General features: G+C 49.0%; 1 protein-coding gene across 1 annotated transcript in view; it reads right to left on the bottom strand.

The window, feature by feature from the left end:
- Window positions 1-4,376: 4,376 nt before the first annotated feature.
- The window catches only part of LOC309526426 (dynein axonemal intermediate chain 2-like), a 78,606-nt gene continuing 66,897 nt past the window's right edge, over window positions 4,377-16,085 (bottom strand). The window contains exons 22-31 of the mRNA XM_082212501.1: window positions 15,747-15,921; window positions 15,351-15,549; window positions 14,895-15,165; window positions 12,515-12,636; window positions 10,946-11,100; window positions 10,742-10,847; window positions 8,883-8,979; window positions 7,883-8,283; window positions 6,231-6,390; window positions 4,377-5,396 (exon numbers count right to left, since the gene is read on the bottom strand). Of these exons, the coding sequence (XP_082068627.1) occupies window positions 5,242-5,396; window positions 6,231-6,390; window positions 7,883-8,283; window positions 8,883-8,979; window positions 10,742-10,847; window positions 10,946-11,100; window positions 12,515-12,636; window positions 14,895-15,165; window positions 15,351-15,549; window positions 15,747-15,921 (1,841 nt within the window). The 3' untranslated portion in view covers window positions 4,377-5,241. The remainder of the gene's footprint in view (window positions 5,397-6,230; window positions 6,391-7,882; window positions 8,284-8,882; window positions 8,980-10,741; window positions 10,848-10,945; window positions 11,101-12,514; window positions 12,637-14,894; window positions 15,166-15,350; window positions 15,550-15,746; window positions 15,922-16,085) is intronic.

Genomic DNA, 16,085 nt, shown 5'->3' with positions numbered 1-16,085 from the left:
CAAGGGCCCAGTCTCCCATCTTTCCTTCCTCTCCCAGTGAATGCATGCAGGTACTGGGCCTTTTCAATTGGTTAGAGAATGGTGCTGGTAACACCAAGGTTGCAGGTTCGATCCCCGTATGGGACAGCTGCATAGCCCTGCATTGCAGAGGCTTGGACTAAATGATCCCGAAAGTCCCTTCCAACTCTACGATTCTGTTCTATGGTGGCTTGGTCACCATGTCAAGGTGGTGTGACCAGTCACCGAGGGGGTGTTGACAGGGCCGTCTTAAGCATATCCGGCGCCGTGGTGCAAAGATCCCTCCGGCGCTCCCCCAGCAACTCAAAAACAAGGGAGGGGGCGATAGAAAATGTCTTCTGTCTCCCCCACCGCCCTGATCCCCAGCGTGGTGGTGGCGATCAAGCAGGAAAATGTGCTGGCCGACATGGAGAGCCCGAGAAGGCAGCCCGGGAAGGCTGCACGCTGCCTTTTGCCAGGAAGCAGGAGGAGGGACAATGACGAGGAGCAGGGCCGTCTTCAGCAGATGCAGAGGCTTGGGAGGGAAACTGTGCAGTCCAGTGAAGGCGGTGAACAGATTGAGGTTGAATCCTGACAAGACAGAAGTACTGTTTTTGGGGGACAGGAGGCAGGCAGGTGTGGCGGACTCCCTGGTCCTGAATGGGGTAACTGTTCCCCTGAAGGATCAGGTGCGCAGCCTGGGAGTCATTCTGGACTCACAGCTGTCCATGGAGGCACAGGTCAATTCTGTGTTCAGGGCAGCTGTTTATCAGCTCCATCTGGTACATAGGCTGAGACCCCACCTGCCCGCAGACTGTCTCACCATGCTCTGGTTATCTTCTGCTTGGATTACTGCAATGCGCTCTACGTGGGGCTACCTTTGAAGGTGACCTGGAAACTGCAATTAATCCAGAATGTGACAGCTAGACTGGTGACTGGGAGTGGCCGCCGGGACCACATAATACCTGAGAGATTTGCATTGGCTCCCAATAAGTTTCCGAGCACAATTCAAAGTGCTGGTGCTGACCTTTAAAGCCCTAAACGGCCTTGGCCCTGTATACCTGAAGGAGCGTCTCCACCCCCATCATTCAGCCCAGACACTGAGATCCAGCGCTGAGGGCCTTCTGGCGGGTCCCTCATTGTGAGGTTATAGGGAACCAGACAGAGGGCCATCTCGGTAGTGGCGCCCGCCCTGTGGAATGCCCTCCCTTCAGATGTCAAGGAAATAAGCAGCTAACCTATCTTTAAAAGACATCTGAAGGCAGCCCTGTTTAGGGAAGTTTTTAATATTTAATGCTGTATTATTTTTAACACTCGATTGGGAGCCGCCCAGAGTGGCTGGGGAAACCCAGCCAGATGGGCGGGGTATAAATAAATTATTATTATTATCCTAAGCCTCTGCGAGGATCGCTCTCCTCCTGCGGCTTGGGAAGGAAGCTGAGCACCCGCCAGCCATATAGTGGGTGGGGTGCAGCTGGCGTGCGTGCAGGGAAAGGGGAGGCTGCCGGCAAATCCGCACAGCTCCCCCACTCACTAGGACGCCCCTGAGAGGCCAGCACCCTGGCGCAATGAACCACTAACACCAATGGGAAAGACGGCTCTGGGAGTTGAAGCGAGAGGTGGCAACAACAGGCAGGTGTTTCCACCGGGTCGGCACATAGAAGAATGCTGCTAGATGCTGGTGGTCATTGTCATGTACAGCTTCTGCTGATGGTTCCCCGGCAGCCAGATCCTCTTTTTGAAGAAGAAGAAGAAGAATTTGGATTTGATATCCCGCTTTATCACTACCCGAAGGAGTCTCAAAGCGGCTAACATTCTCCTTTCCCTTCCTCCCCCACAACAAACACTATGTGAGGTGAGTGGGGCTGAGAGACTTCAGAGAAGTGTGACTAGCCCAAGGTCACCCAGCAGCTGCATGTGAAGGAGCGGAGACGCGAACCCGGTTCCCCAGATTACGAATCTACCGCTCTTAACCACTACACCACAATGGCTCTTTTTGGTGCCCACCAAGCCCCTAATGGCCAGCAGCGAGCGGCCTGCACGTGCCTCATGGACATCACAGCGGAGATAGCCAGTGAGCTCCCAGGAGCGCTCTGCACATCCCCAGGGGCACCTACTCTAGCCCCCATTGGATTGCCCTCTGCTCGCGTAGTCGATGATAGCAGCCTTTTCCTTGTGTCATATTGACAGTTGATTAGAACACAAGGCGGGGAGGAGGAGAACAGGTCTACACCAAAGACACCCTCAAGCTTGCTGGTATCCCTTTTCACCTACAAATGTGGCAGGGAGACTTTGCAGGTTCGTCTGTGCAGGTGACCTGCACACAGCTCCCTCCTTGCAAATCGGGGTTGACACAAACAGCAAGAGAGGCTGGCGAAAGGTCCCACGTGGTGCTGGTGCCGCCATTTTGAGGGAGGCCCAACAAGATCCCATAGGAGCTGCTGCTGTTGCCACCGCCCATATTAGCTGAGCAGCCCTTGCCAGTTTATTAAACCAGTCATCCCGATCAGCCATAGTTCAAAGCCTCGCCCCCAAAACAATACCATCAATTGGGTGTTTCTTAAAGGAGATTCTTTCAAGCATAACTGACCCCAGGCCAAAAGCAGAGCTTGAAGACAGCACCAAGCGTGGCAGGCTGGAAATGTTCTGCACCTCTGCATCCAGCTGTTGGGTTTTACAAATCAGGAATCCCTGCCTTATACGCTGTAAGCTGCCCAGCATGGATGGGGAAACCCATCCATAGTAGTAGTAGTAGTAGTAGTAGTAGTAGTAATAATAATAATAATAATAATAATAATAATAATAATAATAATAATAATTCCATAGCCATACATGGAATGTATGTATAATTGAGTCCTTTAACCATGCTCCATAATCTCTTAAAGAACATAGTGACCTCACATTGCTTTGGCCGCATAATCGCCAACCAGATAAGATGGGAGGAGATGCATGATAATGTATCTGGATACTCTTTGAGGTGAAGGGACGCGGGTGGCACTGTGGGTTAAACCACAGAGCCTAGGGCTTTCCGATCAGAAGGTTAGTGGTTCGAATCTCCGCGATGGGGTGAGCTCCCGTTGCTTGGTCCCAGCTCCTGCCAACCTAGCAGTTTGAAAGCACATCAAAGTGCAAGTAGATAAATAGGTACTGCTCTGGCGGGAAAGTAAATGGTGTTTCTGTGCGCTGCTCTGGTTCTCCAGAAGCAGCTTAGTCATGCTGGCCACATGACCTGGAAGCTGTACGCCGGCTCCCTCGGCCAGTAAAGTGAGATGAGCGCCGTAACCCCAGAGTCGTCCGCGACTGGACCTAACGGTCAGGGGTCCCTTCACCTCTTTGAGGTAAATTATTTGAAATAGTTCTTATTGCATATGATGAATTTGGATTTTTCTTTAGACTGCTTCAAGATCTGATGATGGTAAGTGAGCGCTAAATGAACTTAAAAAGGGTAAGTGTTATGTACTAAGCTTGGCTGCCAATGGCCGCTAGTCACAACAGCTATAGGATCAAAGACAGTACGTCTAAATGCCAGGGTGCTTCGACATTTAGTATGGAACTGTGCTAGTAGGCAGCCTTTTCCCCGATTTTCTATCTTTTCACCTCCCTTCTATGGTTTGAAGGCTACCTCAGTCTGCTCCAACTGGAGATATCTCTCTCTCTCTCTCTCTCTCTCTCTCTCTCTCTCTCACACACACACACACACACACACACACACACACACAGTGTGGGTCATTCTACCACCAACTGCCAAATGTGAATGATCCAGACAGGTCTTTCTTAGACGCTGATATTGAAATATAGTCGGATCTTTCCTGTGTACTGCTTTGGAAGGATTTCTATTCTGAAAAGCTATTTTAATACTAACTAGGCAGAATATGGGATGTGGGTGGCACTGTGGGTTAAACCACAGAGCCTAGGACTTGCCGATCAGAAGGTCGGTGGTTCGAATCCCCGTGACGGGGTGAGCTCCCGTTGTTCGGTCCCTGCTCCTGCCAACCTAGCAGTTCAAAAGCACGTCAAAGTGCAAGTAGATAAATAGGTACACTCTGGCAGGAAGGTAAACGGCGTTTCCGTGCGCTGCTCTGGTTCGCCAGAAGTGGCTTAGTCATGCTGGCCACATGACCCGGAAGCTGGACGCCGGCTCCCTCGGCCAATAAAGCGAGATGAGCACTGCAAGCCCAGAGTCGCTCACGACTGGACCTAATGGTCAGGGGTCCCTTTACCTTTACTATGCAGAATATACCCAAGAGTGCATTTAAACCAATGCAGGTCTGCTGTAAGCCCATGACTGTGTGGAAGTCTTGGCCTTTAAGATGGCAGCATGTGTTTGGCAGAAACTGCAACCCGGAGTAGGCAGCAAAAAATACACGAGGCTAAAGAGGTCTCTAGAAATGGCTTGGGGTTGGTATTGGATAATGCACGGTTCTATTTTCTTCCCCACGCTACCTTGCCACAGTTCACGGGATATACAAAAGTCAACGTTTGTCAACTCCAATGTACACATTTTTCAAAACCAGTTGCCAGTTCTCATGAAGGAAGAGTCATAGAGTATCCAACCCAATGGGAGACTCGCCAGAAATTCTGTGTGTGATCTCAAAGGTTTGTATCATTCCTCCACATATTCAGCGATGGTTTCTGGTTGGCGAACAGTCTTGTTGCCCTTGTTGGAAGACAGCCAAACACATCAGGCATTTACCATAGCTTCCCACCCGCATGGTCATGACCTGAAGCTGTGTGGCTTCCAAGTGTCACTCCCTTTGTGTTCCTACCCCCAGAGGGATGTTCTGGAAAGTTTTAAAAGACTGAAACTTACCGAACTGTACTTGACTATGCAGAAATATAGCATGCACACAGCACTAACAGCAACCCATCTCCCTATAGGGTCGCCCGGTTTGTGTGTTCTCTTCTAGCATAAAGGCACTTCCATTTAAAGCAGATATCTGTGCTTGTGGAGGAAGGAGACATCTGGCTCCTCTCAGTTACTGTACCAGATGGATAGATGTATTTATGCCCATCCATAGAGTTACTTATTTGAGTCTGGGGCATCCAGTCTTGGAGCTGTAAAGACTTTTCGGGCAAACTGAATCCCTGGCAGGAGCACCCACAACCAATTGGGTGGAGTCTTCCCTTGGGTCATCCTTTCTGCATAAGCCACCTTCCCACAATGTCTTTGGCCACTTTGCCATCCGACTGAGTGCCAGAGGCAGCTCCCTTGGGCTTCTCAACCCACTTGTGTCCCCTCAATCCTCAGCATCGCCGGTTCCTGCCATCTTTGCAGTGAGGGTTGGTGCCATTAACTGTGATATAGTTCAGCCGTGGAGGGCGCTGGCTGGGCTGGAAGTTTTTCTTGGAGATGCCACCTTGGTTGGAGGGGACTGAGAGAGAGGAGGCCTCAGTAGGACCTAAAGAGGAAGAAGAAGAAGAGGAAGGAGGAGGAGGAGGAGGAGGAAGGAAGATGACTCTGATTAAATTTCATAGGCGTTTGCATCATAACTGAACCCTAACCAGTGTTTGCCTGACACAACCAAACCCCCCCCCCCAGTCCCTCATATTTCTTCATGATATAATTAATTACACTGACCTTTGTGTTAGTCCAATAGCCTTCAGTACAATTCTGCCATCTCTGTAACCTTCAAAACCCTTAAGCATGAGGTGGCATTTATTCTATGTAAGCTATGTCATTAATTCATTAATTATTTTATTTATTAGATTTATATACCGTACTGACCTTCAACATAAGATCTCACACAATAAAGTACAGGATAAAACAAGTACATTATTCCAACGAAACAGCAAAACAATAGTTCCCCCTTCTTGTGGTCCCATTTAAAAGGCTGTAGAATATTAATCAGCCAAAAGGCCTGGTTGCAGAGGATTTTTTCCGCCTGGCGCCTAAAAATATATAACGAAGGCACCAGGCAAACCTCCCCGGGGAGAAGGTTACACAAACAGGGAGCCACTACAGAGAAGACCCTGTTCTCATGTTGCCACCCTTTGGACCTCACATGGAGAAAGCAAACAAAGAAGGGCCTCAGATGATGACTGCAGAGTCTGGGATGGTTTATATTACTCCAAAGTGAAAATGTGGGATCCTGCATGTGCACTTGAGGACAAGATGCTTTCCTTAAGCTCTGGCACCCAAATTCCTTGCTGTGACCCACGGTTAACTTTACTACAGTGGAGGACGGCTGTTAACAGCAGCAAGACTTTACTTGCACTTGCTTAGGCACCCCTACCTGAGGATGGCTGGGCCTGTAGAAGTCTCACTCTGGACAACTGCACGGCTGCCCTCCCAATTCCCCGGGTGTTGTGAGTCCCTCCAGTGGCCGTTATCTTGTGTTCAGAACTGCTTTCCAGCGGATGACGGCGGGCAACATTGTTCTTCGGACACGGGAGCTGCAAGGGAAAGAGGCAGACGCACAGGCTGAGAAGGTGCTTCGTGAACAGGGGGTGCGGATCTCTTTTACCATTCCATCATTTCTTACGAAGGAGCATTTGCAAGGGAGATATGAAGGGGGAGGAGATAAGGTCAGTCTACATAACTTTAATCTGCGCTATTCAGTCTACAAAAAAACAGCTTTCTGGTTGGGAACATGGCCAGGGGCAGGGGGAACGGTTCCCCTTTTAACGGAAGGACCACACTTTTTCTGTGCTTTTGGTTTAGCATTTGAATGCTAAGTTGGAAACATGCAAATTTGCCATGCACAAAATGGAGACTGGAGACAAGTAAGGGGCTATATAACCTGGCCGGGTATTTTTTTTTAGATTGCAACCAGGCTCTGTCGGAAGGTCTCATGTGAGTCTTCCTTTTTTTTTAAAAAAAGAAAAGTTTTTATTTATACTTTTCAAGTTTATACATTTTTATCTTTTTTATATCTTTCATATCTTTTTTATATATGTGGTGGACTTGCAAGAAAGCAAAGGTATTTTGGGAAATGATACACGACGAGATAAAAAAAGAAGTTTTAAATGAGTATATATATTAAAAAAGCATGAAGCATTTCTGTTAGGGATTAGAGGGGCAGAAATTACCCCCCCCCCCAAAAAAAAAAATATGTTAAAGTTGTTTATGTATGTAACAACAGCAGATAGGATTCTATATGCGCAGAAACGGGAGAAAGAAGAAGTTCCAATCAAAGGAGAATGGATAAGTAATCAGGCATCCCAAACCTGCATCCCTCCAGATGCTTTGGCCTACAACTCCCATGATTCCTAGCTAACAGGACTGGTGGTCAGGGATGATGGGAATTGTAGTCCAAAACATCTGGAGGGCCAAAGGTTGGGGATTCCTGGGGATGCAATGGAGGTTGCAAAAGTGGCAAAATTAAGAGACTCTCATGATGAGGGTTTTTACGGAAGAATGGATGCCTTTTTCAGACGGTTTGAAGAAATATCACAGTAGGACGAACTCGTGAACAGGATTTGAGCTACGAGCAACAGAAGCAACCAGCTAACAGTATTGTGGTTAGGATTTGATAGATACAAGATAGGGGTGGCAGCGGAAGGGGAGAGATAACAACTACTCTGTGGGAAATGGGATGGGACATCGGCAAAAATAAGAGAAAAGGCGAAACTGTGTACAGTGGTACCTCGGGTTAAGAACTTAATTCGTTCTGGAGGTCTGTTCTTAACCTTGAAGCTGTTCTTAACCTGAAGCACCACTTTAGCTAATGGGGCCTCCTGCTGCCACTGTACTGCCGCTGCACGATTTCTGTTCTCACCCTGAAGCAAAGTTCTTAACCCGAGGTACTATTTCTGGGTTAGCGGAGTCTGTAACCTGAAGTGTATGTAACCTGAAGTGTATGTAACCTGAAGTACCACTGTATATGTCAAAAATGTTGAAATTAACAAAACATAATTGGGTAGCTGTGAGATGCTGAGGACGTACCCTGTGGCCGGTGACCTCAAAGGACCGAGACCTTCGCTTCCTCCTCTTGGCCTCTAGCGATTCTTCCCTCTTCTCAAGCTTCTTGTTTCCCTTTTTGCTGACCCGGAGCCATGGCCCAGGGGAGCGTCGGGGGCCATTCCTTCCTGGCACAGTCTCGCCAGTGCTGCTGGACAAGTTGTCCTCGCTGACGGCGTGCTGCAGGCCTGGGCTGGCAGGCTGGCAGAGGGCTGGGGTCTCTCGGCACAGGGGGTCCTCGCTCTCACTCAGAGAGTGGAGGGACAGGCTGCTGTGCTCCTTGGTGGGCTCCAGCAAGTTTCTCCGGTCGTACTCCAGCACCCGGGAGCGGCGCCGGGCAGCCTTCACCGCGATGCTCTTTGTGCCGCTCGCTATCTCTTTGCGCTCTGCCAACGGAGCGTGCGTGTGCCAAAAAAAGCATATTTTTTTATTGCACTGTGCATTTTCCTCTCCCCCCATGCTTTTTATTAGTTTTCTTACTTGATAAACACATACAATAAAGTAACCAAAATAAGAAGACGACAGTGGCAACAACAACAGAAAAACAAGGAACAAGAAACATACATACAACCATAAATCCGTAAGTTCTTACACATGGACTTACGTCACCATATTCTTTATTCCTGATTCCTTCTCTTCTCTGACAGACTTCCGTCTTCCTCAAAGCAGGTCTGTTTTGTCTATTTGTTAAACTGTTTCTTTTATCATTTCATCATTTCTACAGTTTCCCAAATACTATACTTATAATCCATATTATGGTTTGAAAAAATTAATCAAAGCAAAACCAGGTTTTGACTTGGGGGCACAGTTTTTTGTTTGTTTTTTTAAAGTAATCTCTATAAATTTCCCATTCCTTTTGGAACTTTTGGTTAGGCCGTCTCCTAATTTTCTCTGTCATTTTTGCTAATTCGAGATATTCAATTTATCCTGCCATTCATTTTTCGTTGGTACTAATTCACTTTTCCAATATCTGGGTTATAGTTACCTCCGCGTGGCAGGATGCCGTCAGAGCAGTGGTCGCTGCTGTCAGGGGAGGAATTTCGTTGGCTACTCAGGCTTACCAAACTCTCTCGAGGCACATACTGTGGAGAAGAACAGAGGCAGGGAAAGTCAAGACAGAGCAACTCACACCTCATGAACTCTGCAGCCACCCATGGTTTGGTTTTGGGGTTTTTGCAGCCTCCCCCATCAAGGTTCCACCAGTACAATTTTTCAAATATATACAGGAAACTCGTGGGGTGGTGGAGGGTGTGTAAGCATGCCCCGTTCCATCCCTGCCCCCTTCCAGGACCAAAAGCAGCATGCGCATTGGCAGTTGCGTGCCCATCGAACACACACGAAACGCTTGCTGCTGAAGCACCTCCTCTTTCTGCTCGGCGTGATCTTCTGTAAAGAAGCTGTGCTACGAAACTGCAGGTCCTTGCAGAACACTACCAACTACAATCGTACTTTGGTTCTCGAATTTAATCCGTTCCGGGAGCCCATTTGACTCCCGAAACTATTCGGAAACCATGGCACGGCTTCCAATTGGCTGCAGGAGCTTCCTGCAGCCAATCGGAAGCCGCGCAAGCAACGTTGGGCATTCAGCTTCCAAAAAACGTTCGCAAACCAGAACACTCACTTCCGGGTTTGCGATGTTCGGGAGGCAATTTGTTTGACAACTAAGGCTTCTGACTACCAAGGTACCACCGTATGTAGAAATGTCTCTTGTTACAGAGGAACGAAGGCACACATCCTCTGCATATCAAGTCAGGGTTCCGTCCTCTACCTCAAGCTTTTCAACATGTACATGCAGCCGCTGGGAGAGATTATCAGGGGGTCTGGGCTGGGTGTTCATCAGTATGCATTTAAATAAGAACCAGTGAAGGTGGTGAAGGTCCTATGTGAGTGTCTGGAGGCGGTTGCAGGATGAATAGCAGGTAACGGATTGAGGTTGAATCCTGACAAGACAGAAGTACTTTTCTTGGGGGACAGGGGATGGGCTGGTGTGGAGGACTCTCTGGTCAAGAATGGGGCAACTGTGCCCCTGAAGGACCAGGTGCGCAGCCTGGGAGTCATTTTGGACTCACAGCTGTCCATGGAGGTGCAGATTAATTCTTTGTCCAGGGCAGCTGTCTACCATCTCCATCTGGTACACAGGCTGAGGCCCTACCTGCCCACAGACTGTCTCACCAGAGTGGTGCATGCTCTAGTTATCTCCAGCTTGGACTACTGCAATGCGCTCTACATGGGGCTACCTTTGAAGGTGACCCGGAAACTGCAATTAATCCAGAATGCAGCAGCTAGACTGGTGACTGGGAACGGCAGCTGAGACCATATAACACTGGTCTGGAAAGTTCTTCATTGGCTTCCAGTACATTTCCGAGCACAATTCAAAGTGTTGGTGCTGACCTTTAAAGCCCTAAACAGCCTTGGTCCTGTATACCTGAAGGAGCGTCTCCACCCCCATCATCCAGCCTGGACACTGAGGTCCAGCACCGAGGGCCTTCTGGCGGTTCCTTCGCTGCAAGAAGTGAGGTTACAACGAACCAGGCAGAGGGCCTTCTCGGTAGTGGCGCCTGCCCTGTGGAACGCCCTCCCACCAGATGTCAAGGCAATAAACAACTATTTAACTTTTAAAAGACAACTGAAGGCAGCCCTGTTTAGGGAAGTTTTTAATGTCTGATGCTGGATTGTTTTTAATATTCTGTTGGAAGCTGCCCAGAGTGGCTGGGGAAACCCAGCCAGATGGCCGGGGAAACCCAGCCAGATGGCCGGGGTATAAATAATGAATTATTATTATTATTATTATTATTATTATTATTATTATTATTAATCACTCCCCCCACCCCTGTCGATTCACACCTCTTGAGTGATCATGCCGTTCACATGGATAGGAGGCGGTGTCACTACTGCTGAATTCTTGATCTGCCGGGCCCGAGGACTAGCCTTGAACACCTGGCTTGCTTCACTGCTGAGAAGAGAAAGAAAGATAACCTGTTCGTATCAGATCGTGAGATGGGGGCTGCACGAGATACGTTCCACAAAAAGGTATCAAGTTAATCTTACCTGTCTGGCTCGGGGACAAGGGGTGGGAGAGTGCCCCTTCGGGAATCCCTCCGTGGCGGCTGCTGGTACTCGGAGCCAAGTGTCCTTACACTCTCTTGGTCAGAGTCCAGGATACTTTCCACCGGGAGCGGGGGGAGCTTTGGCACAGAGGTGTCCTGCAGGGAAAACAGAACATGGATGCTCTGAAAGCCCTGCAGGTAGAGCCAAAAGCAACTGCAACCTTGCATTCTCCACCTATAGTTCGTAGCTGAAGTTGATGGCCCAAGAAGGGGCAACACCACCTGTGGCATTAAGGGGTAAAGGGGACCCCTGACCATGAGGTCCAGTCATAGCTGACTCTGGGGTTGCGGCGCTCATCTCGCTTTATTGGCCGAGGGAGCCGGCGTACAGCTTCCAGGTCATGTGGCCAGCATGACTAAGCCGCTTCTGGCGAACCAGAGTAGTGCACAGAAATGCTGTTTACCTTCCCGCCAGAGCGGTACCCATTTATCTACTTGCACTCTGACGTGCTTTCGAACTGCTAGGTTGGCAGGAGCAGGGACCGAGCAATGGGAGCTCAACCTGTTGTGGGAATTCGAACCGCTAACCTTCTGATCAGCAAGCCCTAGGCTCTGTGGTTTAACCTACAGTGCCACCCGTGTCCCGGTGGCATTAGGAAACAAGTTATTAGCTTTGCCATCTCGTTGGATCAACTTTGTTTGTTTGATACACCACCCTTCATCATAAGACCTCAGGGCAGTTCACAGAAAAAAAATTAGGATAAAAACAAGCAAAGAAGTAAAACGAAAGAGCAAAACGATATCCCTCCCTTCCCACAGACACAGTTAAAAGGCTGTAGTATATTAATCAGCCCACGGCCTGGTTGAAAAGGAACTTTCTACCTGGCACCTAAAATATATATAATGAAGGTGCCAGGCAAACCTCCTTGGCAAGAGCACTCCACCAACGGGGAGCCACTACAGAGAAGGCCCTATTCTCATGTTGCCACCCTCTGGACCTCACATGGAGGAGGCACATGAAGAAGGGCCTCGGATGATGACTGCAGTCTGGGGTGGTTTATATGGGAAGAGGCGGTCCTTGAGGTATTGGGGTCCTGAGCTTTTTAAGGCTTTATAGGTCAAAACCAGCACTTTGAGTTGGGCCCGGATACTAACTGGCAGCCAGTGCAGTTGGGCCGGGATTGGTGTAATATGCTCGGCCGCTTGGTTTCTCTGGGTTTTGCCTGCTAATTTATCTTTCTGATTATTTATCGCAGATGCAACAATGAGCCCGAGGATAAACTTTGGGGTGAGGTTGGCTGCCTCCGATTTGGACTTGGCTGTAGGTGGTTAGGTTCAAAAAGCCTTCTGCTTTGTTGTTTAGGCTTGCGCAGAAAGCCTAGTGAGAAACAGGATTCTGGCTAGGTCTGTAGAGCCCCAAAGTTGCCTTACAAGGGCCTTGCCAAGCCAGACATTTCCTATAGAATGGGACTCATAATAGGTCAGACAGCGTGGTCTTTATATATGAAGGCCGGTGCCACCAATGAGTTGTTGCTGTGGATTAGGACAGGACACGGTGGAAGCATGGTACCTTGAGGGCCCGGGCGGCCGCTCGGTCAATGGCAGCAACACGGTCCAAGCCTCCCTCGTCCAGCTCATGCAAGTAGGCTTGATACAGTTCTTCTAGGTGGGATGGCACCGACAGCTGAGACTCTGGCAAGAAGAGAAAGGATGGGGAAAGGGTTGCACAATGGACAAGTCAATGCTCCACACATGTTTCAGGTCTAGTCTGCAATAGCGACCATGACCCCTATTATAAACGGGTTAGGCAGAATACAAATAAAGGAATGGAATGGATATTCCTTTATGCCACAGGGACTGCGAGAACACTAATTGCCAAAAATTGGGAAAAACAAACAATACAGACAAAAAAAGAGTGGCAAGATTATATTATTTGATTATATTGAATTGGCTAGATTGACAGAAGCCATTAGGGGTCAGCCCAAGCAAAGATTTCAAAAAGAATGGGGAAAATATAGAGAATACCTTAAAAAGCAGTGCCCTCAAATTAATATTTGGACTTGTTTCGATTAACTTCTGCAAAATAAATCATGGTATAAAAGTTAAAAACAGAAGGAAGGTCGGGTAATAATGAACTAAGAAGGAGACAGTTTACCAAAAACGAAAAGAGAACCATGTTGAGGATGAAGGAAGTCAATTGGAAGAAAAGAATTGAAATATTATATATATATATATATATATATATAGTTTGATCTGTGTAAGTTTCCATACGTTACTATGTTTTATTTGTATTTCTTTGTTGTTTGTTGTTTTTGTTTTTTGATTGTGTATTATTACTTTTATGTTTAGTTCTATGTTTGTGTGTGTGTGTATGTGTTGTAAAACAAACTTAATAAAAATTTGAAATTAAAAAAATAGAATACAAACAAATCAATGAAAATACCTAAAAAGAAACACAGCCGTATCTCCTGACACAACCAATAATTTCAAGGTTAACAGAACCACATTGTTCAGCAGTGCCGGATTAAACTCCGTGGAGGCCCTTAGGCAGTCAAAATCTCGGGCCTCGCAAATAATTTCCTAATATGTTTTTGTAATTTTCTTCCCAATATTATTTTTGATCCATTGTTGTGGGGCTCATAAGCCGGTGCATACGCTGCCTATTTGGTAATCCAGCACTGTTGTTCAGCCCTCAAATGTTTGGGTAAACTGTAAAGGTGTTTTTTTTAAACTCCTCCTGAATGATACGTAGAACAGCACTACATTATACCATGGGTTCAAAATGGTCTATGAACATAGGCAGTCTATATCAGATTGATAGAAAGAGTGGAGAGGGAACAAAATGCGAACCCATGCTGTGCTTTAAAACATCTCAGGGACATTTCCACACTGGTGTACCTTTCTCACTCACACACACACTGTCAGGGGCAAGACTAAGGAGGAATGGTGGAGGTTGCCCCCCCCTTCCCTGAACCTTCCTGAGAACAGGAGGACAGTATAGATTTAGAACAGTGGTTTGCAGAAGGCCAGAGTTCAGAGGTTGCAGAAGCTGGGAAAGAGGAACAGCAGGAAGAAGGAGAAGCCACTGGCAGAGGAAGGGAGGTGCGGTAGGTGCGACCTGCCCCGGGTGCCATCACTGCCCCGCCCCCTGGGATGCTTGCTGCTCGTGGTTAGCTCCGCCCCTGGGTGCACAAGATGTGCACCGCTCCGGGTACCGGAGCACTTAGCTCTGCCTCTGAGAGAAGCCCCAGGGGAGAGACAGCTGACAGACTCAGTGTCTCTGAAAAGCATTCCTGGCACACCCCTCTCCCAGGACCAGGCAGGCATTGAGGGTATTAGAACAGAGAACTCGGCAGCAGAAAGCTCAGATTACCCGACTTAGGAGTGAGGTTGAATAGGGGAGACGCAGGGGGGTGGGACTTTACTTGGAGCAACGCCATTATATAGGGAAGAAGAAGAAAAAGAGGAGTTTGGACTTGATATCCCGCTTTGTCACTATCCAAAGGAATCTCAAAGCGCCTAACATTCTCCTTTCCCTTCCCTCCCCACAACAAACACTCTGTGAGGTGAGTGGGGCTGAGAGACTTCAGAGAAGTGTGACTAGCCCAAGGTCACCCAGCAGCTGCATGTGGAGGAGCGGAGACGCGAACCCGGTTCACCAGATTACGAGTCCACTACTTTTAACCACTACACCACACTGGCTGCATTACTTCACCGCTCTCTGTGAATGATTGAATAAATTGCACGGTAAGAGCTTTTATCCTTTCTCTGATTCCTGGCTGACCCCGTGGGAGGGATCGGATTCCCCGAAACCTTACACACACACCCCATTCTCAATGAGTGCAAAAGGTGGGAAATGTGGTTTTCTGCCTGTCCTGGATCGCATGCCCTAGGAATGCAAGGTGCAGCGGATCCCCTACGTCTGAACTGAACAGCGGTTGCGGCCGTACCATGGATGATCTGCCGCTGTTCGTGGATGATGCGGTGGCAAAGGCTGCGGTGGCGCTCGAAGCGGCGCACGGTCCGCTCCTGGTGGCGGATGAGGCTGTCCTTCAGCAGGGCCCCCGACTGTATGGCCGTGTTCTCTACCTCCAGCTCGTGGACCTTGCAAAGCAGGCTCAGAACCTCCCGCTGCTCTTCGGAGCTGATGCGCCAGGGCAGAGCCTCTTCCAGCCGGTGCCCACGCTGACGGACCTCCCAGAACCGCCTCTCCAGCTCTGTCTGGCACAGGGGGGAAGCCACACGCCGGGGTCACAGCAAGCAGAAGGGCTGACCAAGAGACTCCTGCTGGCTGCAAACAGCTCAGCCTCAACAGATGCTGCAATCCCCCTGCGGCCGCAACCCTGGGCCCTCATCCCTCTCTTCCCTCGGAGTGGCTATCGCTTAGCTCCTTTGAGCTTGATTACCTTCTGCTTGTGAAGTTTATCCTGCTCCCTCAGGAGAGCGGCAATGTGTTCCCGGGCTAACGTCACTTCCTGCGGCTCCGGCACATCCGACAGGTCGTCGCCAGTGTCGGAGTCCTTCTCGCTTTCATCTTTGCTGTAGCTCTCCTTCCTCTGCTCCTCTCGCCACTTCTGGGCCCGCCGTGCCTTCTCCTGCTCCCAACTGTAGGGCGAGGCGAGTGGGGAAGGAGGAAGGAAGATGCGTCAGGGCCCAAGCGCTGGTAAACCCAGCAGTGTTATTTTCCCGCCCTTACTCAGACATGGCAGCCTAGGATCAGAGCACAGACTCGCAGAGAATTCAAACTAGGAACGCCAAAGAACGTGGGGTGGTGCCCTGCCAGCTCTCAGCTCTCTACTTACTCAGCAATGGCAAGGAGGTGGCGAGAGCTCTCAATCTGGATCTCCATGTAATTGTTCTCTAGCTCCATGAGGTGGCGCCGCACGTCCATTTGTTCCCGGAAGGTGCTGATCAGCTGCTGCCTCAGCTGGTCCATCTCCTGCCTCTCAAAGGGGTTGCCCTGGAGTTGCACTTCAGCTGCGATGAACCGCAGGTAGGGAAAAAGAACCAATGCAAGGAGTCTGGTCAAAATGGCAAGCAAGAAGATGCTACCAAACACCCCTGTTATTGCTCCCTTCCCTCACATTGTGCTATGAGGGCAACCAAGCTCTCCACTGCACAACTTGCTGCTGTTGTTGTTA

This window comes from Podarcis vaucheri, assembly GCF_965113315.1.
Source record: "Podarcis vaucheri genome assembly, chromosome: 2".
Taxonomy (NCBI): Eukaryota; Metazoa; Chordata; class Lepidosauria; order Squamata; family Lacertidae; genus Podarcis; species Podarcis vaucheri.
Note: the sequence above shows the minus strand (reverse complement) of the source record. Positions and strands in the feature narration are given on the sequence as shown.